The sequence below is a fragment of the Eleutherodactylus coqui genome, chromosome 6 (genome assembly GCF_035609145.1).
Source record: "Eleutherodactylus coqui strain aEleCoq1 chromosome 6, aEleCoq1.hap1, whole genome shotgun sequence".
In the NCBI taxonomy this organism is placed as follows: Eukaryota; Metazoa; Chordata; class Amphibia; order Anura; family Eleutherodactylidae; genus Eleutherodactylus; species Eleutherodactylus coqui.
In genome coordinates this window covers 17,855,244-17,880,156 of record NC_089842.1, presented here as the reverse complement: position 1 = coordinate 17,880,156, position 24,913 = coordinate 17,855,244, and the positions used below count along the sequence as shown (strand labels likewise).

The following is a 24,913-nucleotide window of genomic DNA, read 5'->3' as shown; positions in this document are numbered from 1 at the left end:
AGCGAGACCTTAGGACTGCATTTCTGCTGTCTTAACACTCGGCAGCATCCAAGGTCTTGCTGTGTCTCCCAATGATATGGGCTAGAAATGTCTTTAGTTGGAGAATCTCTTTAATTATGGTTACACAGATAGTATGCTGACGAGCGATCAGCACTACGATCATTGGTCCCTATTCAGAACGCATTAATTATATGGGAGAGTTTATTCGTCTGAACCTACCGATAATGGCAGACGACTCTAACATGTATGGGGGCGGTTCAACATCATCATGGTAGTCAGGGAAAAGAAGGAATGGGAACATTAAATTTCAACGCCTGACCTTTTGTTCTCTGGAAGATAAACCACCGCCAAAGCGGGCTAGCTGCAGTTTGCCTCCCTGAACAGATTGCCTGCCCGACAGTTGTTGCAGATGTACAAGGGCTTTAAATTGGCATTCGATCAGCTGGTGAGCAAGCGTCTGCTTACTCATCGGCTCATTAGCGGTATATTCACACAGGCCAACGATCGGGCAAATGAACATACGTACCGTGATCATCGGCCGTGTAAAAAGGCCTTAAGATACTGGAACTTCTACCTAATAGGAACTCTTCTTTCTACGCTATAGGACGAGGTCTGACATGAGCTCCTCGTCCTTCACTGGCTGCGCATCGATTTATAGGGAGACATAAAAGACGACAATCTCCTTGGCTGCACTTTCATCAGATAACACAGATGGATTTTGGAATTAGCATTTAAATCACACAATTTCAGCTGTGAGAATTGGCGTCTGTCAGCGGCGAGTTTTACAACGTGCCGCACGATTACCACTCAGTGACGTCAGTGGCCTATCCATCAGGATTTACAGAGGTCTGGGTATTACGCTGTCAGAGTAGTGAGACGGAGGATTGGGAGCTTATTGTCTGATATCATCATCAAGGTGTAGGAAGAAAGTTCCAGAACTCACCGTCTCGCAGGCAGAAAGACACCAGATCCTGAAATAAAGAAAGGTGTTGTTACAATGAAGGCGAGTGTTCAACTTGTGGAATAAACGCCATGAAATCTCCCAATATTCTACTCTGTTGTTATTGAGTAACAGACGCTGGGTGACCGCCGCTACTGGCCGCCATGACAGTTTCCAAAAAAAGTTGTCAGACAGAAAGATAGAGAGCCTAAATAACAAGTTCATCTGCACTTTTATCCAGTTACACCACCTCAAACCCAAGCCTCACCTCCAACTTTGTTGGAATGTCAGTCCTCACTGTAGTTCTGACATTATATTCATGAGACAGATACATGCTCGGTTCTCTAAGCTAAGGGCACGTTTACACGACTTCTTTTAGTGTTAGTTGTACGTTGGATTTTTCTGCAATGAATATGACACTTAGGCCGCCTGCAGACGGCCAGGACCGATCCGGCTGTGAGAATTCTCGCAGCCGAACCCGACCCGAGCGCCTGCAGAGAGCAGCGCGGAACTCACCCGCTCCCGCAGCTCCAGCTCTTTCATGTGCCGGCTGCCGGGCAGCTGGCGCATGCGCTGAGTGGAGCCGGTGGCCGGTGAGTAACGTTTCTGTGCGGGGCTTAGAGCATGCCGCCGTTTGTTTGCTGCGCGGGATTTCACTCAGACAAACCACGGCCGTCTGCATAGGATTGCGTATTGTAATGCAATCCAATGCAGGCGTGTACGGGCGGAAATTCTGCGGGGAATCCCGCCGTGGAATTTCCGCCCGTCTGCAGGCGGCCTTAAATCTATGGCAGAAATCTGAGCCTCAGAATTCTGCTGCGGATTTACATGTGGACCTCCATGGAGAATTAGAACTATTCAAGGGGATACATTTGCATACTACTGCCTGAAGCAGCTTCTGCATGGGAACCACATCAAGAATGGACATGTAATTCTTTTTTTTCTGAGACACAGATTTCAAAATCTGTGTATAGAATAATCTGTGCCGAAGGAACGGTTTTACATGGAAGTCAATATAAGGCTAAAATGGCCCTGATTTGATGCAGATTTCCATACGGAATCTGCGTCAGAATCCGCATTAGGACTACGATATGTGAACGGGGCCTAAAGGTAAAAAGGCATACGGTACCTAAACGACTGCTTGGACACAAAGGAATCCCCTCACTCAGTTGATGGCTTTGTTACAATGTATCAGTGTAGTCTTAGAGTCCAGGCAGTTTATCTTGCAGAGGATTGCTGGAAACAACTGTAACAAACTCTCAGCTGTGTGAGCAGGGCAAGAACAGGGTAATTTAGCAGTGGATTTGGGTGCAGATTCTGTGCCCAAATCCACACTGTTTTTGGCATTCTGGAATGCAGGTTACTACATTCCACATCATTTTCTTAATGCACCCCATCAATATGATGGGTGATGAGGGACGTTAAAAAGCGTGAAAATAGAGCAAACAGCGCTCTGTTCGAGTGCAGCTCTGGGAGGCCTCTTTGAAATCAATAGGTGCGTTGTACCGTGGCGTCCAAAATGCTGTGGTAATCATGGTAAAAAGCGCATGTGTGTGAGTAGCCTTACCTGGAGCTAATTAAGGATGTGGAGCTAATCAAAATCTGTGCCAGACTCCAAGACTCAGCATGAGGCCGGTCTACGCACATGCGGATTTGTATTGCAGATTCTGTGATCCGCGTCCACGCAGATTTTCCATGGTAAAATGCAGGCCTTAAAAGGCATGCATTTTAGATCTTTCCTTCACAATTAACATTGCGTATGGCTGCGGGTACCTACGTTATCGCTAAGCGACAGCGCGGAAAATACAAACAAAAAAAACTCAAACTGTACTGCGCATAACCGCCTGCGAGCCTCCGTGGTCATCCGCAATACAGTTTTGTGATGTATGCAGGGTCACCGTCCAGGTTCACAGTCAGAATCCACTGCGGGCCTCCCGCATGCGGAATCCAACCTGTTCGTGTGAGCCCAGCCTTACAGTTCTGCCATGGAATACACTGTCAGATCCTTGTCGGAAAAATCTGAAGTGTATCTGACAGTTTAAAGCCCATGTGAACAAGACTGAAAGGTTTTAACTTCTGAAAGTAGTTAAAGAAAGTCTGCCACATACTTTTTAGGGTATCAACTGAATACACTTCTAAACGTCCAATGGTATGAGAAACCTATTTTTACCTTTTTTGTGTTTCACTGCAGCTTCATTCTCCATATTAAGGTCTTTATTTTTGCTGCACGCTATTTGTAAATGAGTGGTGCGTTCCACTTTCACAGTGCTTGCGCCGCACAGAGCGAGCAGGAGCATGCGTGTGACGTCAGTCCAGCCAGGAAAGAGTCACAGGGTATGCGCCTGCATGTTCAGTGTGGAGCAAGCATGGTGATAGTGGAAAACATCAGGTATCCAGTGGGCAATTTGTAATCAGACAACCCCTTTAAAGACATTTTCTGGGACTTTACTATTGATGACCTATTCTCAGGTCATCAATAGTTGATCAGTGGCGGGCCACTGCTCGGGATGCCTGAAGATTAGCAGATATCAAGCACACTGTCGTTGCAGACAGAGCGGAAAGCAGGCAGCGGCCCCGCAGCTCCCATTGACTGCAATGCAATACTAGCCTGCGCTGCTGCACTAAGGACAGCACTATCTGCTTTCTGCACTGTCTGCACTAACAGCAGGCCCAGCGCGTTGCTGATCAGCAGGGATCCCAAACGGCAGACCCCTTCATCAAAAGTAAAGTCCCAAACAACCCCTTTAACACAACACATGATACGGGGGTAACCACCACACGTTACCTGAGTGATTATAGTTGGGTTGGTCTTTATGGTGGAATCTTCCAGGAGAACATGGGCGAATGTGTCTGTTCCTTCTCTGCCGAGGCCACTAGCGAACGCTTCCATGGCGGGGATGACTGAAGGGCACAGATCCAGCCATTGCACCAGATCCTCTACAAACTTCCTGCAGAACTCCCTGTGCAGAGGGAAGACAGCATATACTGACCATAGATAATATACAGCGTCATACTGGACAGGAGGGGATGGGCAGTGGGAGAAGACCCTCGAAATAATGCACTGATTACCTCTGTTCCTTCTCTGGGTACAGCTGAGCCAGTGACAGGCCGCAGAGCCCGGCGTAAGCAAAACGCGCTGGCTCACTCAGCGACCTCCCCAGCAGGGCTGCACTTTTGCTTCCATCAGATTCGTCCTGCATGATGTTATCGACGTCGGCTCGCCTGCAAATACAGGACAAAGAATAGTATTTAGGAAAAGCTTCAAGACAAAGAATTCATGGAAGAAATGGAAACACAGGCGGCAGAAAAAGAGCGCACGGCCCGCAGTCCTGCCCTTAGGGCGTCTTCACACTGGTGATAAAAAAAAATCGCATAATTTTCGCGCGATGCAAGAGTAAAAACGCAGAATTATGTAACACATGCTTTTCAATGGTTTCCTTCACATTTGTGATGTTTTCACTCCTGTGGTGTTGCAATAAAAAAAAATTGTGGCATGTCCTATCTTTCTCCGTTTTTTATTTTCTTATCTCCCATGTTTCCCTATGGAACCTCTTTTTTATCGCATCGTAAAGCACAAACTTGCGTTTTTTGTGCGATGCGTTTTCAACATAAGACCCCCAGTTCACGACCGAGGCGGAATATCGCCAGCAATATTCTGCAGCGGGGGACGAGGGTGAAGAGCTGACATGTCTCAGCGATGAGCCTATCACGGAGAATCGCGGCAATTGCGGTATGCCGCGATTTAAATCCCGCAAGCGGAGAATCGCTATGATTCTCCGCTCGTGGATGTCGGTGCAGTGCTTTCCATAGCAACACTATGGAAAGCTTCACAGAGCGTGATCCGCGGGGGATCATTGCCCGTGGACAGGCAGCCTTAGAAAGTCCTATCGACTTGGGCGTTAAAAAAAATCGCTGCAAAAATTGGCATGAAAAAAAAAAGTGGAAAAATTGCAAGAAAAAGCATCGCTGACGCTAAAAACGTCTCATGAACAAAATTGCCATTTTGCCGCGATATTCTCCCGGCGATATCGCGTTCGCCAGTGTGAAGCAGCCCTTAACCTTATATGTAAAAAGCAGACTGCTGACGGCTCACTTTTTTAAAAGTATGTGCACCCCCTCCACTGGAAAAAAAAATTTCTTCCTCCCCAAAAAGTATGTGCACCCTCCTCTGCAAAGTAAGTGCATCCTCTTCCGAAAAGCAGGTGCAACCTATGCCACTGAAAATGTAGTGTCCCCTCCAAAAACTGCATTCTCTTCTGAAAAGTATGTGTACTCCATCTACCTGAAATGTTAATGCCCCCCCATCCCTCCCCAAAAAGACTGTGCGCCCCCCACTAAGTAAATACATCAACCCCTGAAAAGTGAGCCCCCTTCCAAAAAACATACGCACCCAATTCCACCAAAAATGTATGCCCCCCCACTGAAAAGCATATACGCTCCGCAAAAAGAGGATGTGCGTGACCCCCCAATAGTGCGTGCGCTCCTCGAAAGGTACGTGTCCCCCCTCTGAAGAGTAAACGCCATAACATCTATATACACAATGCAAGACGTACTGGTGAGAACGCATTTCTTAAAATCATGTGCGCCCCATCCCCCCGAAAAATCTGTGCCCCCCGAAAAAATGTGCTCCGCTAAGAGCCGCGGTTGCAGATTCCGTCAAAATAAAATCTACGGCGCTAATTATAATTCCGTTTTTCGGTTCAAATGAGTGGACAGAAAACCGCAAAAAACAACGAAAACGTGAACCAAGCGAGAGGCTTATAAAAACCCAGTCATAACATGGCGTTTCCCATAGCAACCGGTTAGATTCCAGCGCACATTTCGCAGATGCACTTAGGACAACGCCTGCAGTAACCAGATTGGCTTTTTTTTCACGTGTGCGAAGTTCTTCCCCCCATATAACGGCGAGCTCCTCAGCCTCCATATTGCTCCACTATATACAGGGTGGTGATGGGCAGCACTTGAGGAACTACAACTCCCAGCATGTTCTGACAGGGCATGCTGGGAGTTATAGCCTGCCAACAGCTGGTGAGCTGCAGTTTCCTGTATGATAGACATTGCTAAATGGAGCCCTGAAGAGAACTGTACGCAGTGCTGTACAGCGCTCACCTCTCCACCCGCCATGATATACCACCTCACCGTAAGACCCGAATACTACAGCACAAACAGCTGTACTACAACCCCCATCATTACACAGAAGACGCTTCTCACCCGAGCCCCGACACCGCCAGGCCACATCTACGGAATTAGCGTAAACCTCCGCGAATACCCCCGTTACGCCCTCAGCGTAACAGGTCACGAGCGGCTCTGGCGGAAGATACGCTCATTACGTAGGTTACGCCTGATTGTAGAATAGAGTGACTTGCGAAATCAGCGCTGAGCTGGCGGACGGACTTTGAGTCCTTGAGGAGTTGCTATGGAGACGGGACGTTTCCGGCTTTTTGCAGCTGCTGTACTTCCATGTCCTCATAGTGTTGACACAATAAGCTGCCTGCTTCAGACGGTGCCCAAACCCTTCCAGCCTATGACTGACTAATCATATCTGTCCCTGGGAAAGCTGGGTGACAACTAAGCTGTTTTTATGGCGGTTTTGGCCCACTAAGCTAGGGAGAAGCCATAATGGGAGTTAGGGCTCATTCACACCGCATTTGCGCAGCGTATTACTGCATAATATCTGCTTACAGAATTCGCGGTGAATAGAACCCATTTTGTTCGCTTGAGCACATTTTTTCATGCGATGCGCAAAATATGCAGGAAGCCTGCGTTTTTGCTGCGTCTATACACAAAATCAATGTGCATAAATACGCTGTGTGAGTAAAAAGTCTACAGATAAGCAGAAAAACGCACGAATATTTCGATCTGTGAATATATTGTATTTTCACGGAGCGAAATACACATGCCCTCGTGTGAACGCATCCTGAAGTCCGTTTCATATATTTGCGCCCACAATACATGGAGAATAAAACCCTTTGATTTCAACCGCCATTCACATTTCTGTATTTTAGTCGCGCAAAAAAAAATAGAATTTTTTTTAATTTTTTCACGTATTTTCGCACCAAAGGCCCCCATAAAAGTCAATAAAGGGGTGTGCAAATGTACGCAATATGCAAGGAGATGCGTGAAAAGCTGCGTAATTGTGCAGGAAAAAGAACACATTTGCAATGCATTAGCTATTTCAATCGGCGCCTCTTCGTTTGCCGCGCAAGGTACAGTAAAATAAGCCGATGCGTGTGCGAAGAAAAAGCATTGTTCGTTCTGCAAGGCCTTGTGTGAGGGGCGCCTTAGAGTGCGTTCATACGGGAGAGCGCAATGTCACATCGCCTCTAAAAATGGGATGTTGACTGTAAGTGCTTCGCGATTTGTGAGAAAATCGTATCGCATGGCTGATTATGAGATTTTTTTGTACGCGTGAAAATCACATGTATTTTCAATAGGAAAAACTAAAAATTGCGCTCGCGTGTACTCGCAAGTGCGATGTGATTTACTTCTCATACATTCGAATTAATGGGCGAGATTTCTGCGGACTCGCAGAAAAATCGAAGCGTGTTCTATCTCGCACCATCACTGCGACCTATTAAAAACAACGGAGTATATTTCAGTGCGAGGTTTGTGCGTCTCGCAATGCACAAAACTCACGTGAGAAACTCGCCTGTGTGAACGCACCTTTAGGCTACATTCACGTGAGAAGGCGCTATATTGGGCCGAGAAAAAGTGGGGGGTTTTCCGCGGAGCTGAGGCGTTTTTCATACAAAAAGCTTCTGTGACATTCCGATCGTCACGCGCGATAAAGGATTCCAAGTGTTTCGCACTCGCATACACATCACTCAGCATGCGAGCACCATGCGATGTCTTTAAGGTCCCATTGAGGACAATGAGCGATGCGTTCCGAGGAACATGAAAAGATAGGACATGCAGCCATTTTTTTTTTTGCTTCGCAGCATCGCTGTGAGGGAAAACATTAGAGATGAGCGAGTATACTCTCTAAGGCACATTACTGGAGCGAGTAGTGCCTTAGCCGAGTATCTCCCCGCTCGTCTCTAAAGATTCGGGGACCGGCAGGGGCGGGGAGGAACGGAGGGGAGATCTCTCTCTCCCTTTCTCTCCCCCCCCCCCCCCCCCGGTCCCCACCGCAACTCACCTGCCACCCGCGCCGCCCCCGAATCTTTAGAGACGAGCGGGGAGATACTCGGCTAAGGCACTACTCGCTCCAGTAATGTGCCTTAGCGGGTATACTCGCTCATCTCTAGAAAACATCGCTTATGTTGGAACTCATTCACGCAAGTTTTGTGCGTCTCACAACGCACAAAACACGAACGACTTTCGCGCTCACGTGCAATCAGCCTTGCACTGCCTCACAGGGAAAACGCTGTATCATGAAGAAATGTTCAGACATCCAGCAGATGGAGAATAAAGTTCTGCACAATCAATTTTAATGTCAAACAATTCCTCGTCTCCTGCGGACGCAGAACCTGGACAGTCAGTAAGTAATGTGGCCGCCATCTTGGGTGATACAGACACTAACCCCCAGCTGACAGAGGTCGTTCTATTTTTCATGGCTGTAGCTCAGGTTCTCTCAGGGCTACCAGCATTCCTGTCGGGTCATTGTAAACTTAAGATTCTTGGCTTTAAAATGACAGCAAACGTTTCTTTGAAGCTTCTACAGAACTGCAGATACATCCGATTTCGGCCTCATGTCCACGGGCAAATTCTGATTTAATATCCGCAGCGTTTTTCCTGCACGCGGATCCGCGCCCCATAGGAATGCATTAGACACCCGCAGGTAGTTAAATACCTGCGGATGTCATTTTTCCCGTCAGGCGCGGGTCCCGTGTGCAGGAAAAAATCCAGACATGCTCCATTTAGGTGCGGGTCTCCCGTAGGCTTCTAATGAAGCCTATGGAAGCCGTCCGGATCCGCAGGAGACCCGCGCCTGAATTAAACTCACCTGCTCCGGGCGATGAGTAGCGGGCCTGATTTTCCCCGTGGACAAGAGGCCTTAATGTAATCAGGAATACTGAATGTACAGCTGTCATTTCAGTCAGTATATGTAGAGGAGAGAAAGGGGGGGGGGGGGGGGCAGCAGATAATACCTGCGATTCTCCTGCCTGTCCCAAAAGAGGGGGGAGGACATGAATTTATGTTCATGTTATAACCCTCGCCAATCAGAGAGCATATTTGTATTTGCTCTCTTATTGTCACATATGGGGTTTTCTCCAAAAAATAAGAGAAATAATGAGAACTTGCTCATCTAACATTGTATAATACCCCTGCAGACGCTTACCATGGCATTTAAATATATAAAAAAAAGTAAATTTAAGTTTTTTCCGCTTACACAAGGCTTTTAATATTGAAACAATAAAAAAACAACAACAAGAAACTACACATAATTGGTATCGTCACATCCATAATAATCCTATAAAATATTGCACAGGTAAATTCCGTGAAAAAAAAAAATTTAAAAAAAATGCCAAAATATCATCTTGCTTCTCCTAAACGGGAATAAAAAATAATTTTAAAAAATCACATAAACCACATAATGGTACCAATAAAAACTACAAGCTGTCCTACAAAAAAACAAGCCTGACTGACACAGCTCCGTCGGCTGAACAGTAAAACTGCTCCGCTCCGGGCGTGTGGCGCCACACAAAAAGTATTTTTGAAAGAGAAAAAAAAAGGTGTTTATATTGTACAAACGTAGTAAAACTTAAAGGAGATGTCCCGCGCCGAAACGGGTTTTTTTTTTTTTAACCCCCCCCCCCGTTCGGCGCGAGACAACCCCGATGCAGGGGTTAAAAAAACCACCCGCACAGCGCTTACCTGAATCCTGGCGGTCCGGCGTCTTCATACTCACCTGCTGAAGATGGCCGCCGGGATCCTCCGTCTTCGTGGACCGCAGCTCTTCTGTGCGGTCCACTGCTGATTCCAGCCTCCTGATTGGCTGGAATCGGCACGTGACGGGGCGGAGCTACACGGAGCCGCTCTCTGGCACGAGCGGCTCCATAGAAGACTGCTGAAGACCCGGACTGCGCAAGCGCGGCTAATTTGGCCATCGGAGGCCAAAAATTAGTCGGCTCCATGGGAACGAGGACGCTAGCAACGGAGCAGGTAAGTAAAAAACTTTTTATAACTTCTGTATGGCTCATAATTAATGCACAATGTACATTACAAAGTGCATTATTATGGCCATACAGAAGTGTATAGACCCACTTGCTGCCTCGGGACATCTCCTTTAATAAAAGCTTATAAATGTGGTTTGTCGTAATCGTAGTGATCCGTAGAATAAAGGTAACATAGTATTTATACCACACTGTGAATGCCATAAAAATAGCAAAAAAGGGTGAAATTTATTTTTTCCATTACCCCCACCAAAAAAGACCCTTTTCAATACATTAGGTGGACCTGAAATTGGTTCCTACTAGAGATGAGTGAACGTACTCGTTTCCAGTACTTACGCACCTGAGTACCGCCATTTTCGAGTACTTCAGTACTCGGGTGAAAAGATTCGGGGGGCGCCGGGGGGCGGGGAGAGGCGTGGCGGTGCGGGGGGTAGCAGCGGGGAACAGGGGGGAGCCCTCTCTCTCTCCCTCTCCCCCCCACTCCCCACTGCTACCCCCCGTGCCGCCACGGCGCCCCCCGAATTTTTTCGCCCGAGTACGGAAGTACTCGGAAATCGCGGTATTCGGGCGAAAAAGGGGCGTGGCCGAGCACGTTCGCTCATCTCTAGTTCCTACAAAAACTAAAACTGATCCCACAAACTACAAGGTGTCCTGCAGTCACACTGACGGCTGGAACACAAAAGGGGAATCGATTTCCTGTCTCTTATCACTTATGTCACTAAAGGCCCATTTAGATGCAACGAGCATCGCTCAAAATTCGTTAAACGTGTCGCAATTGAACAACAATCGTTACGTGTAAACGCGCCCATCGTGCACTTCTCGCTAGTAATTCGTTCATTATTGTCTTTCAGCCCGCTTAAAATCCATCGTTTGGCAGTTCGCTTATCGGTTGGTTTAAACGAAAATCATTCAGTCGTTCAACGATTCTTACCTCATTTTTTTTACCTTCACTGATGCACACGCCATTCAAACAAACTATCCTTCAATTACCGTTCATCGTCCATTTTCCAATGATCGTTACATTTAAACGGTTGTCTTTAAAAGCAAATCCATCGCTCACTTTCGAGACTTTTAACGAATTTTGAGCGATGATCGTTGCGTCTAAATGGACCTTTAGGGGTTAAAAATGCACTTAAGGCGCCTGAGTTCTGCCAAATATATTTACATAAATCAATATGTGGATAGTATAGTGAAATGAATATAGAAGGGGCTGACCTGGCGGGAACGCCCATCAGATGACAAGCATCCACACCGACCGTCCCAGTTAGCCTTGAGTGAAATTACATGTTCAAAACACCGGATCCCTGAGAACGTCTTCATAATGCAGGCAGAGCGCCGCAGGAAAACACGGAATATCTCGGTCGTGCAAATGAAGGATAAAAGGACGTAAAATAAAATCCCTGTAAGTCAGACTCCTCTATAATCCAGGGAAGCGCAGAATGATCCCACGTCAGGTTGTAGAAATCCGTTTTTTTTAAATTCACATACAAGAGGAACAATTTAACAGACTGAACATACAATAAGCATGTGTACGTAGCGACGCGCTTCGGGGGTCTTGAGCTAGCCTCCTTCATCAAGCATAGTCTGTTGAGTATGAATGCCAGCTATATATATATACCGCGTTTCCCTGAAAATAAGACAGTGTCTTATATTAATTTTTGTTCAAAAAGGTTTAACTTTTTTACATGTATAGCTGCCTGGACACTATTTAAAGGGGTTGTCCCGAGAAAGCAAGTGGGGGTAAGCACTTCTGTATGGCCATATTAATGCACTTTGTAATATACATCGTGCATTAAATATGAGCCATACAGAACTTATTCACTTACCTGCTCCGTTGCTGGCGTCCCCGTCTCCATGGTGCCGTCTAATTTCAGCGTCTAATCTCCCGATTAGACGTGCTTGCGCAGAAGGGTCTTCTCCCTTCTCTTGGGTCTCGGCACGAGCGGCGTTCTGGCTCCGCCCCTTCTACGCATCATCGCGTAGCTCCGCCCTGTCGCGTGTGCCGATTCCAGCCAATCAGGAGGCTGGAATCGGCAATGGACCGCACAGAGCCCACGGTGCACCATGGGAGAAGACCCACGGTGCATCGTGGGTGAAGATCCCGGTGGCCATCTTGGTAAGGTAAGTAAGAAGTCGCCGCAGAGTGGGGATTCGGGTAAGTACTAAACTTTTTTTTTTTTTTAACCCATCCCTTGTGTTTGTCTCGCGCCGAACGGGGGGCCTATTGAAAAAAAAAAAAGCCGTTTCGGCGCGGGACAACCCCTTTAAACTGACTTTTTTAATTAACTGTTAGCAGGGCTTAATTTTGGAGTAGGGCTTATATTTCAAGCATCCTCAAAAAGCCTGAAAAATCATTTTGCATCCTCAAAAATTCTGGAAAATCATGCTATGTCTTATTTTCAGGGAAACAGGGTACTTACTGTCTTGAACAGGGGGAGGAATGAGGGAGGGGAAAATGGGGAGGGATGAGGGAAGGAAAAAGGGGGGTGGATGAGGGAGGGAAAAAGAGGGATGGAAAAAGGAGGATGGATGAAGGAGGAAAAGGGGGATGGATGAGGGAGGGAAAAAGGGGGATGGATGAGGGAGGGGAAAAGGGGGAGGGATGAGGGAGGGGAAAAGGAGGAGGGATGAGGGAGGGAAAAAAAGGGATGGAAAAAGGGGGATGGATGAGGGAGGGAAAAGGGGGGATGGATGAGGGAGGGGAAAAGGGGAGGGATGAGGGAGGGGAAAAGGGGAGGGATGAGGGAGGGGAAAAGGGGGAGGGATGAGGGAGGGGAAAAAAGGTGTTTTCCTGCCAGTAAGGTGCACACCTATTTTAATTTTAATCCGCAAATGCCTAGCCGGAAGTGAGAAATCCCACGAGATTCAGGAAATGGTGCTGTAGCATCTCACGGGAATGGATAATCCCGCAAGAAGGAGAAGGATCCCGCAAGATTTGAACAATGTAATATTGGCTGATGTGCATTGTGACACCCCCTACCCATGATCACATGACCAGAGTGCAGCCTGATGTCCGCTGTAGCGCTTGCATTAGCAGTGGGAAACATGCTGATCACATGAGTAAAATCCCGCATCATCCTGCTTCTCACGGAGTTAACCCTTCCACATGTATGCAGTTTGCATGTGAGTGCAATGCAGGTTTTTCTTTTTCAAATTTATCATTATTTGTTGATTTTGTATATTTTTCAATAAAAATAAGTACAAAAATATTGACATCACGCTTGTTTTACATAGCAAAGACCAAGTGTGACTTATAAATACTAAACCACCTGTTTGTGTTACGAAGAATACATAGCTGCACCGTACTCGTATTGTACATATTCATGTAACTAGTAATTTCCAACGAAATGTTAATTTTTTTTCAGTATTTTATTTTTACCCCGTTACCCAAACAATTGTACTCAGAATGTTTTCCTAAGTAAAGATTAGATTAGATCCCTTTGGTCAATATTTAGATGACCCTTTTCTCCTGTATTGGGGGTAGCACAGTTGACTTGGGGAAAATATGGGTTTGGGGGGGAAAGATAATGATGATCTGTCATATCCATTTGTCAGATCCTTGCGATTTTCTTGCAGATCTGTCCGTTCTCTTTGGGAACATCAGCTTTCCTCTCGCTCTGCTAGTCTTCGTAATGTTTCTTTCCATTCCTCTGTTAGATACTATGCCGTGTATTTGAAAGGAGCAACTATAGCCGAAATCTCAGAATCTGAGAAATGCGATACCAGAAAATGTTTCCATTTTTAAAAATTGTGTTTTGCCCCTTTCTTCTTGTTGCACTCCACTTCTAGTCTTTCTAGCGTCATTGTAGGTATGAGTTGTGCTTCTACTTCCATTACATCTGGCATTGTTCATTCTAACCAGTGCTTAAAGGGGTTCTGACATGAATAATGTTTTTATGCTTTATCAGCCATTGTTCCCTGGCCTGCCTATAGGACACAGGGAATCCACGATTAATGGCTGTTAAAGCATAACAACATGATACTTACCTTGTCTCCTGTTGTTGTTGACATCGGGGGGGGGGGGGGGGTCATCTCCCGGCAGGCGCTGTTCTTCTGCTTCTTCCTCCACGAGCCGCGCCGCTGCGGGATCGCACGCATGCGCAGTGAAGAGGTGCCCTCTGACAGGAGTCAGGACGGGCCACGTCTCCACTGCGAGTTCAGCCAGGACGGACGGGCCGCCCACAGCAAGCACTGCTTGTGACGTGCTTGCTGTGGGCGGCCCGTCCGTTCACCTCGGAAGTGGCTGACGGACGGAGCAGAGCAGGAAGCGGTCATTTTGACTGCTCCTGCTCTGCTTCTACAAGCCACAGAAGAAGATGCCGGCTGGAAGGGACATGTCTGGCGATTGGTCCTGGCCAGGAAAGGTGAGTACAATTTTCTTTTTTTAGTGTCAGAACCCCTTTAAGTAATGCGCGTTTAAATGCCGAGAGGAAAAAAATGATGTACATTTTGTTCCGCGGACCAATATCTCCAAATTTGACTCACACTTGTTGCATCCCGTTGAGTTTCTGCACGATACAACACAAAGACCAAGCGGCTAGATATAGGCCGATGATGAAATATTAAGGCTGGGTTCACACAGGGCGGATTTGTTGCGGTCTTGCTGCGTTTTTTCCGTTGCGGTTTTGCCACAGAAGAACTGCTTCTGCGGCAAAACCGCTTCAAAGGTTATTTTTGTCTTGTGGATTTTCTTGCACAAGTGTTTTTTTTTCGCAGCGCTTTTTTACTTTTGCAGCGGATTTTGGAGCGGATTTTACTGCGTCCATAGAGGTCTATGGACAAAAAAGCGCTGCGGAAAAGTCAAAAGAATTGACATGCTGCGTCTTTAAAAACTGCACCGCAGTTGCATTTCCGCACTGCGGCTGTGCGAAAAAAATCCGTCCTGTGAGAACAGCTTTTTGCCTAAACACATTTGTACTGCAAACGCAGCGGTTTTGCCGCAGTGCGGATATGCAACGGCAAACTGCGGCAGAACTGCGGCAAATCCGCCCTGTGTGAACCCAGCCTTAGAAAACTCATTCGTTTGATGAAATGGCTCTCGATGATGTCTTTGATGAAAATTCATTCATAGGACCCACTTTTCGATCTCGGATCATCAGACAGAGAAAAAAACTGTTCATGTGATTAAAACAAATGAAATTACGGTAATGTGTTATTTTCACCAGCAGCCATATTGCAATCAGATGGAACCCGCGTATTAAAATCGCCCGTGTAACCACAGCCTTATAGAATATTCACAAGAACGATTTTTTGGTCGTTTTTCGGGCTGAACTACTATCCGACCAGAATTGAACAGAAATACAACATACGGTATTATTCTAAACGGTTTTATTCAGACGAGTGATTATTTCATCGGATAAATAATCCAGGCAAAAAAAAAAAAATACATATATACTGCAGCATGTGCTTTTTTGTTGCAATATTCGGGCGAAAATCGCCATATAATGAATGTGATTACAAAAACGGATTGCATGTGTTTGTGTTCCATTTTTATCACATGTAACCATAAAAAAGTGCAGAGAACATTTAATGACATCATTTAGCCCATCATGCATTTTTATGCACGCAAAAGTCGGATACAAAATGGATGAAGATTGCGCAGAAAAATCACAGAAACACCCGAAAATTGAATGAAAATCGTACGAAGAATTGGTCCAACATTTCAGAACCAAAAAAAACCAACCGCTCATACACCGGATTCACAGAAGCGCATGCGCATTTGTGCCACATTTGAGCGTATCAGGCATTGCCCATTTGCCTGCACTTTGCATTTTTGACTGTGCTTTTCGCTTGCGCAAATTTGTTCACACTAAAAAGCCCGCTTCCTTGGTTCCGCACATTGAAATGGCCGATTAGCCCAATTAGTCTCAGGTGTTCTATTTCCCTGCACAAATGCTTAGGAAAATAGAGCATGCTGCATATTTTATTGTGCAATAGAATTGCGCACGCAAAATATGCAATTGTGAACAATCCCATTAACCCTTTGCAATCCAATTTTGAATTCAGGGTTTCCTAGGGGGCTTTCTCTTTCTGCCATTATACAATTGTGCCGTCCGCTGGCTAGAGCCAGTACTGCGGTATGGGACATACTGGAGAGGCCCCTGATAACATAGCTGCCAGTAATATACAGTAAGATTACCCTGCCGAACGTTTTCTGACATTGGAGCTGTGCAGCCTTCAATCAGAATGTCTTCAGACGTCAGACAGTGGATTGGAGAGAGTTAAATCATTGGGTTCTATTCACTGCGTATTGCGCTTGAAAATTTTGCGCACAATATGGTCATATAAATCCATCCTTAGAGTATATTCACACGGATGATTTTTCCATGTTGTTTGTGGACTGAAATTAAACCAACTGTGGGCGTACGCCCTTAGGGCTTATTCAGACAAGATACGCTACCATTTGATGCATTGGATTCCAATGCATCAGATCACACAGGCAAATTCCCACAGTGTAAGGCCCCCTGTCCACGGGCGTTGCGAAGTCGCCTCGCCGTCTGGGAGCAGGAGCCGCCGCCGAATCTCCGCCGGTCAGCCCTATCTGATAGATAGGCTGGCCGCGGAGAATCCGGGCAATTTGCAGCATGCTGCGAATTGCCCGCCGCGAGCGGAGAATCGCAATGATTCTCCGCTCGTGGACAGGGGCCGGCGCTTTCCATAGCAATGCTATACACATCCGTGGACAAATTATTTTGGTAGCTAAAGGAAAAAAAAAAAGGGCATTAAAACCACCACATGGGTAAAATCCCTAACAAGTGTCTGGTCCTTAAGGGGTTAAAGGCATATGGGTTTGCAGCCTTTTCTGAGTTTTACACGGCTCCTCAGACAGGCAGCAGAGCGGTATTCAAAATGATGCTATCATTGGAAACAATCAGCAAGTTGGATCACAGTTCTAACCATAAGGGCTCCTTTACACTGGTGAGTGCAAGATCACTGCAAGACAACAGCGGCAAAATCACATTGTGGTTCACACGATTTTTTTTTTGAGTGTCAGCAATGCTTTTTCCTGAAAATAATCTTGCATCGCATTGCTGCCGCCCGCGCTTTTCTTGCACGATAGACAATAGGAGTTTCTAATGTTAAAAACGTATCGCACGAACATCGCAAGTTCGTGTGTTACAATGCGATAAGTCGGAGGCTCCATAAGGAAACATGGCCGGGAAAAAAAAAGCAAAACGCAGAAATATCGGGCGGGCAGCGATTTTCAAATCTCGCAACATCGCAGGACAGAAAAGATCGCAGATGGGAATGAAGTCATTGTAAAGCATGGCTGTCATAATTCTGCATTTTCTCGCCAGTGTGAAAGCAGCCCAACAGTTTAGGGTTTGGTTACGCCTGTGTCAGGGCTCCATTAGAGTCCAATGGGTTTTCAAAAAACGGAAAGCTTTCAGTTTGCTTCCATTCCGTTACGCTCTTTGTTCTGCGTAAAAAAACAAAAAAAAACCCAGAAACCTAACAAAGAGCGCTAACGGAATGGAAGCAAACTGAAAGCTTTCCGTTTTTTTGAAAGCCCATTAAAATCAACGTTTTATTCTGTTTTAATTCCACTTCTCTACTCCAAAAAAGGGGCAGAGAGATGGAAAGCGCTAGCAGAGCCCCAAAGCAGATGTGAGCGAGCCAAGCTCCTGTAATGCAGGCGGCATTAACCACTTCCTACAATGCAAATCACAAGAGCAAGCTCTGTGCAGACACCAGACAAGCAGGGAATCCTGGGAGATTTTAGCTCTGTAACATAAAAAAAGCGGTGCAAACCTCCAATCGTCCGGATTCTCAGACGCCTAATGTTCTCATTTCTACTGTATTCGTATCTTCAGGACGCAGGCACAGTTAAACGTAATGGGAGATGCAGCGCTTCTGGCAGCAGCTTATGACAGGCATGCATGGTGTAGTAACGACATCACACCCGCTGCCCCGAGGCGCAGACACAGCAGAGGTGACCTGCAGAGTCACCTGATCTTTGGGAGTGTGGTTAGGCGAGTTTTAGATGTTATTTTCAGGCTGTATTTACACAGGCGAGTTTCCCATGGGAATTCTGTGCGTTGTCAGATGTACATCACTCGCACGGAATTAGAAGTCACTTTTTTCAATGGGTCTATTTGCGTGTCATTTTTTTCTTGCAGCTATTTTTCTCTGATTTGGTTAAAAAACTTGCCATTATTACCTATGGGCGAGTTAAAAATCGCATTGTGCTCGAATATTCATGCCAGTTGAATGCGATTTTTAAAATTATATTCTCCTGCAAATCGCTTGTCCGTGTGAATACAGCCTAATGGGGAGACATCATATTGTGCGGGGCACTAACGGGGCATTATACCATAAATGGACATTGCTCTGGGCACTTTTTCTGTGTGGGGGCAATTGAAGGGGGCACTATTGTACTTTGACACCACCGGAAGCTAGGAGTTTGACAGGGCTTGCATGGAGGAACGCCCCTGTCACACCCTGACTTCTGTAAGGTCCTATCAGCAGTGTCAGTATTGATTTTTGGCTGACCTGGAGGGTTAGTGTTAGGGCTCGTTTTCCTGTTAGGCTTATATTATTAGCAGTAAATACTTCCATGTTACAACTGTAACATGGAAGCATTTAGAGTTAATAATCTAAGCCTAACAGGAAAATGAACCCTAACCCTCCAGCCCTGGAAAAAATCAAAACGCGCTGCAGCAATGAGTTTCCCCAGAGCAGACATCCCCCTTCCATCTCCCCTGGCCAACCGGTAGCCACCACATCCACTCACTGTGTGATCCTGGTGGCGCTGGAGGAATCCCCCTGCAGTGAGGCAGTGCCTACACTCCCTAACTGCTCCAGCTCAGCTGCCGCCACTGGCTGCGAGTCTCCTGCCGCCGCTTCCAGGCTTGCCGCTGTCGTCCCCGACGGAGTGGTGTGTCAGAATGGCACTTGGGGAATTAAACACGGATGTGCCTCTCCTGCTGCCACTGGATTTCCTATCGCTGCTGCCGGTGTCGCCGCCACCGCTCCCAGGCTTGCCGCTGTCGTCCCTGATGGACTGCACTCTCCTGCTGCCGCTGCCTCTGGATCCTCTGTATCTCCTGCTGCCGCCGCTCCCAGTCTTGCCTCTGTCAGAGAAGCCTGCCAGGACCTGCACAGGAGGCAGCTCTGCAGCCAATCTGGTGCAGGTGGCGTCACCGGCTTGTCAATCTTGTCTCCACCACTACTTCCGGTAGTGACAAGATACAATAGTACCATTAAAGGGAATCATTACTTTGTGAGAGGGGTTTAGTAAGGGGACATCCTCACTGTTAGTGGCAGTAACAGGGCAATCTGTGTGGGCGCACAAGGAGGGCATCACTACTGCACAAGGGCACTAAGGGGGAATCATCTCCAGCAGCTCAGTTCTCTGGTTTCTGTGACGTTCCTTAGAGTTATTATTGAGGTTCTTCTACTGTCCCTTAGGGTAACACAATGCCCCCCTCTCCCATCCTCATGCCCCATATGATATCAACTATTAGGAAACGGGTATGCAGTAGTCACCATATTCCTCCTCCCTGGCAATATTTGTTTAACCATGCCCATAAGTAGCTATATGGATGAGGTACATACTCCACTCCATATGGCTCCTACATAGATTGACAAACAGAGTTTGTGGTCTGTTGCCACGGAGACACATAGTTTTGTAAAGGAGCTGTAAACTCAAAATGGAAGGAGATTTATAACAAGTCTGTTTGCACTTTCTTTATTCTTAGTAGCTTTTATTGCATAAATACAAATGAAACTGAGATACAAAATGACGCCCGGCAGAGAAAACCGGAACAACCAATTTGGTCACTGGCTGCTATGGTTACAGCATATGAATTATTTTATTGAACTATTGATTTTGCATCTACATTATTTACACAGGGGTAATGTAACCGCGTGAGCTTGCTTAGCACTCTTAGCACATTTCAGTCTATGCATTTTGGCCAATGTATGAAACAAACCTGCCCATCACACATATGAGACAATATCACGACTGCCCCCCAGTGACAGACACATCGTGAGGTTCCCCTGTACTATTACCAATTTGCTTCTGCAACAATGAATACAAGATACACATTGCAGCTCACGCATTTTGGTTCATATGTGTATCATCACCACACATCAATCAATATGGCCACTCATGCACTTGAGGCTGTGTATCAGTCTAACGTAGTTGTCTATCCATCAACCAATGTATTTCGGTCAAAGGTTGAGCTGCACGCATTTCAGTCTGTGCATTAATGCATTTCATCTGGTGAATCTATATCCCCATGCAATTCAGTCTATGCATCACACAGCATCATTGTCCTTTTGTTGACTGTCCACCTGGGGTAAGCGCATCCTGCAGTACGGGTTGAAGCAGAGCAGGACGGTAATAATCACGACCACACCAAGGGTGAACCCAAGAACCCATTTCATAATCCCCGTGTAGATAAATTGCAGGATGATAATGAGTAGAATGAGCAAAATTAGCAAAAGTATGACGAGTCTTCTAGCCGCAATTCTGAGGTTTCCATGTCGCTCATCATCCCCCAGATCAAAATGGCCATCGCCGTCCAACCTTATAGCCATCTCTGTTGTCCCAGAAGGCTCAAGAACCTTAGCTTTAGTCTTTGGCTCTTCTAGTCTGCTCATAAGTGATTCCTGGTTTTGCAAAGTGCATACAAGTCCTCCAAAAACTGGGGTAGGCGCCCTACAGACCGGACACACGATGCGCCAAGTGCCTACCTCATTGTGGATCAGCAGCTTAAGGCAAACGGCACAGAAGTTGTGCTTGCAGGATAGCTCCTTCGGAACCCTATAGATGTTATATCTGCTGAAGCAGACCGGGCAGTCCATGTCAGTAAGGTAAGAGTCAGGCCCATTACTGGTAGATGGACGGGATGATGGAAGTGTATCATGGAGTGATGCCTTTTGCTCTTCCATAGGTTCTGGCTTTGGTACATCTGGACCCGGTAGTTCACCAGAGTCTAACTGGCTTTGTAGGGTCTCGGCTTCTACATCCTCAGTGCAGGTAGGATGAAGGTGCGGAGAATCCTCCATGTCGGGTCAAGTTTGTTCGCCTGTATCTTTGGTTTCCTTGTTTGTTTCCTTGTGGGGAATTCAGGCAGCTGAGCTCAACTGTTTCCAGCTCAGAAGCAAATGTCCCTTATCTCCCAGAGCTTAAACATTAACCTAGCGTTTGATAAGTTTTATGGATAATGAGCCTCTTCATGGGAGCACGTATTTATCTTTGACTCTCCAGTGGACACAGGAAATTACTAGTCTTTATAGCAACCAGAAAAGTTGTCTACTGAAATGGTCACTGAGCTTTCAATAGACCTTGCAAAAATCAATAGCACGGGCAAATATAAGAAATTTAGCAATATGCAGTATGTTATCAGAGAAAAAATGCTCCTTTTCTTCCTCCAAAACACTTTGCTCCATCTGAAAAACTGATAAAATCTATCTTGGTATAGCAAGATGGACTAACAGCTCACTGAGTGATCACATTACATGCTGCCCAGACATGAACATTTGCCTGAATGTTAGATTGTATTATCCAGCCCTGTAAAAGGTCCAATGATCAGCAGAGAACCGAGCAAACACGTATTCGTTGGCCTTTCGCCTCCATTATGAGCATAAGAATGTTTGCTCGAAGTGTATATCGAGAGAGAAGAAAGAAAAATGCAGAGATACACAGAGACACTGCAGTAGATCAGTCTTATTGTCTCACAGATACTGGAATCACATCTACACATGAAGCAGAATCTACTATTCCCTGTGTCCAATGTATGAGAGAAATAGAGAAAAGGAGATCCTGGTCCCCTATCTCTATGTGTGATTTGTATGGGAGAAATGGAGATAGGGGAGCATGATCTCCTCTATATGTGCACTGTGTATGGGAGAAAGAGGTAAGGGCGCAGGATCTCCTCTTCTCTGTGTGTGCAGCGGTTGGAATACCAGGATCTCTCCTTCTCTATGGATGCAGTATATATAGACATAGCAGTCTACACCCACCAGTTCAGAGATAGAGAAGAGATCCTGCTCTCCTATGTGTACAGTGTATGGAGACATCATAGCAGCAGTCTACACCCACCAGTTCAGAGATAGAGAAGAGATCCTGCTCTCCCAAGTGTGCAGGGTATGGAGACATCAAAGCAGCAGTCTACACCCACCAGCTCAGAGATAGAGAAGAGATCCTGCTCTCCTATGTATGCAGTGTATGGAGACATCATAGCAGCAGTTTACACCAAGCAGCTCAGAGACAGAAGAGTAGGATATTTTCTTTAAAGGGATTTTGTCATTAAAAAAAAAAAAAAATCAATACTTACCTATTCCTCCCTAGGCAAACTCCTTACTGCATCTTCTACCCGCTGTTCTTCTCCTGTCCCTCGGGTCACCTCACCGCAAGCTGGCCGGATCCTGTTCTTGTTATGGAGCAGTCTTTCTCTGCAGTCTTCTTCTGGCAGGTCAGTGAAGATTACGTCTAGGAAGGAATGCCAATCTAATACTGAGACTGTGCATGCGTGCTGTTTCGCTGCCAGAGTTCATATACCATTGCAGCGAGACCTCACGCATGCACAGTCTCTACAATAGCTCGGCTCTCCCTGCTAAGCTATGAACGGTACATCACTAGTGACGTAGCATACATTAGCTGTCAGGAAGAAGACTAAAGAGAATGGGCGCTTCGTCACAGGAAGTGGCGGCTGGAGGCGAGGTGACCCCCGGGACTACAGGAGACAGGAGAAGATCGGCGGGGAGAAGATGTGGTAAGGAGACTGCCTGGGGAGGAATAGGTGAGTATAGATTTTTTTTTTTAATGACAGAATCCCTTTAACTCTGACTTGGCAGGTGTAGACTGCTGCTATGATGTCTTCCTACACTGTACACATAGGCGAAATTGGATCTCTTCTTCTCTATATCTCAGCTGGTGGGTGTAGATTGCTGTTATGATGTCTCCATACATTGCAGACATAGAGGAGTAGGATCTCTTCTCTCTCTCTCTGCATACAGTTTACGAAAACACCATAACAGTAGCCTACATCCACCAGCTTAAAGATAGCACAGAAGCAATTCTGCTCTCCTATATGTGCAGTATATGGAGACATCATAGCAGCAGTCTGCACCTACCAGCTCAGGGAAAACTGAGAATCAGAAATGAGTCCTGCAGAGAGGAAAACAAGTGATAAAGGCAGAATACATGTCATACAGTGGCCAGATACAGTGATTTTACTCATGTACACATGGCAGCTTATGCCGAGGAGTCACCAGGAAATGTGGATAAACTTTAAGGGGAATGTATCACCTATATCTTTTTTTACAAATAGAAAACAGATAGTGACGCATATTTTTTTTTCTAACCTGTTTCTATTTTCTGTACATGACTATGGGGGTGATCATCATCAGTGGTCTAGCTACATGCTCATGAGCCCCAATGCAAAAGTTTAGTTTGCCCCCCCCCCCCCTTCATATTACCACCATATCGTGATAGGATAACCTTGCAATACTGTGACTACTTATCAACTGCATACTGTGACTAAATACTATCACTGTACACGGACTAGATAACATTGCCAAAACATAACCAAGTAATACCGTCATACCGTAATTAAATCCCTGTGTGCCCGCTTGTCCAGTTTCAGCAACTCTGATCTCCCCTATAAGACAGTATTTACAGGTTGCAGTCAGCGTGTGTAAGGAATGTAACTGGCTGCTGCATCCAATAGCAGAACTTGACACCTAATTAACTTGGCTGCAGCAGCTTGTGATATCCTGTACACATGATAGCACTGGTGAGATCAAAGCTGAGTGGACCCATGAGAGGGGAGTATAGGATCTTATTTTCAGGCATTAATTTAAAAAAAATTAGCACTCGGACAAATCCTTTAATAGTAATGATAGTGGCCCTTTGGACATAGTGCCTCTAAATGTGCCCCTTTACCATAACAGTGGTCAACAAATGTTAACGTTTTGTTTGCTTCAGAAAGGAAATATGTCAATTTTTTATGATTTGGATGTGCTGAGTTGGAAAATGACAATGAAAACCTTGGATTAGCTCAGATATATTAACTAATTTATTCACTGAGACAGTAGGGTTCTAGTATTGTATAGATTAATTCACTGAAAAGGACCCACTAGAAAATCTAATTTTTATTATTAAAAAATAACTTTTATATATCCTATTAAAAATTGACAAACATATATGACAACAAAAATTTTTTTTAAAAATAATGCCTCCGTTATCAATGCTGTGTTAGCAAAGAATAACAGTAATTTTGATATTTGTTATTTCTTTTGTGGAGGTATAAAAGTAATAGGGAACACCCTGAAATTGGTCTGTTACCCAGAGATACAAGGGTCACAGAGTAACCAGTTGGCCCAGATTCGGCCTTAACTGTATTAAGGAATAAACCAAAGGTCTCGTATAATTATTCCACTACTTTGGTGCAGTTTATTATAATTTGTTGAAACTGGTACACACGTAGTTATTCTCAAAAAAAACGTGGATATTTAGGAAGATATTGCACTCCTAAGGCGCAATGATTGATATTTTTTTGCAATCGATGCGCCTTCTTTTGTTAAAACGATCGACGCGTTTCCTCGGCTCCTAATTATTTAGCCGATTCATCAGGATCAGAGTATCATGTTGTATTATTGTCCACTCAGGGATATATAACTGGGTGTTTACAAGATCGCACGAGGGGCGTGATGCTCAAATTACGATAAAGAGCAGTTAATTTTCCTAGCAATAATAGCCCACTTTGGTTACCAAGTTAGAGGCTACTTTACTGGAAAAAGAGATGTTTGCTCAGATACAGATATGCGATTGAGTCTATGATGACGTCTGATGAATTTAGGTCGCAATCATAGAAACATGTAATGCACTGCGGTGCTGTCATGC

The 24,913-nt window shown here is 45.7% G+C and overlaps 2 protein-coding genes across 3 annotated transcripts in view; both read right to left on the bottom strand.

The window, feature by feature from the left end:
* TMCO4 (transmembrane and coiled-coil domains 4) overlaps positions 1-17,905 on the bottom strand; it is a 69,302-nt gene extending 51,397 nt beyond the window's left edge. Inside the window, exons 1-4 of one of the 2 annotated variants that reach the window (XM_066606374.1) lie at positions 17,809-17,905; positions 4,010-4,162; positions 3,726-3,900; positions 944-971 (exon numbers count right to left, since the gene is read on the bottom strand). In XM_066606374.1, the coding sequence (XP_066462471.1) occupies positions 944-971; positions 3,726-3,900; positions 4,010-4,140 (334 nt within the window). In that variant the 5' untranslated portion in view covers positions 4,141-4,162; positions 17,809-17,905. Of the gene's footprint in view, positions 1-943; positions 972-3,725; positions 3,901-4,009; positions 4,163-6,151; positions 6,240-17,808 lie in introns of those variants that run through there. The other variant, XM_066606373.1, reaches the window with a different exon arrangement.
* Positions 17,906-20,319: 2,414 nt separating this feature from the next.
* On the bottom strand, positions 20,320-21,072 carry RNF186 (ring finger protein 186). The gene has a single exon (XM_066609260.1). It carries the CDS (start codon positions 21,070-21,072, stop codon positions 20,320-20,322), a length of 753 nt encoding a protein of 250 aa, XP_066465357.1.
* Between the last annotated feature and the right edge of the window lie 3,841 nt (positions 21,073-24,913).

Coding starts and splice junctions, on each gene's coding strand:
- RNF186 (XM_066609260.1), bottom strand. CDS start 21,072: ATGGAGGATTCTCCGCACCTTCATCCTACCTGCACTGAGGATGTAGAA.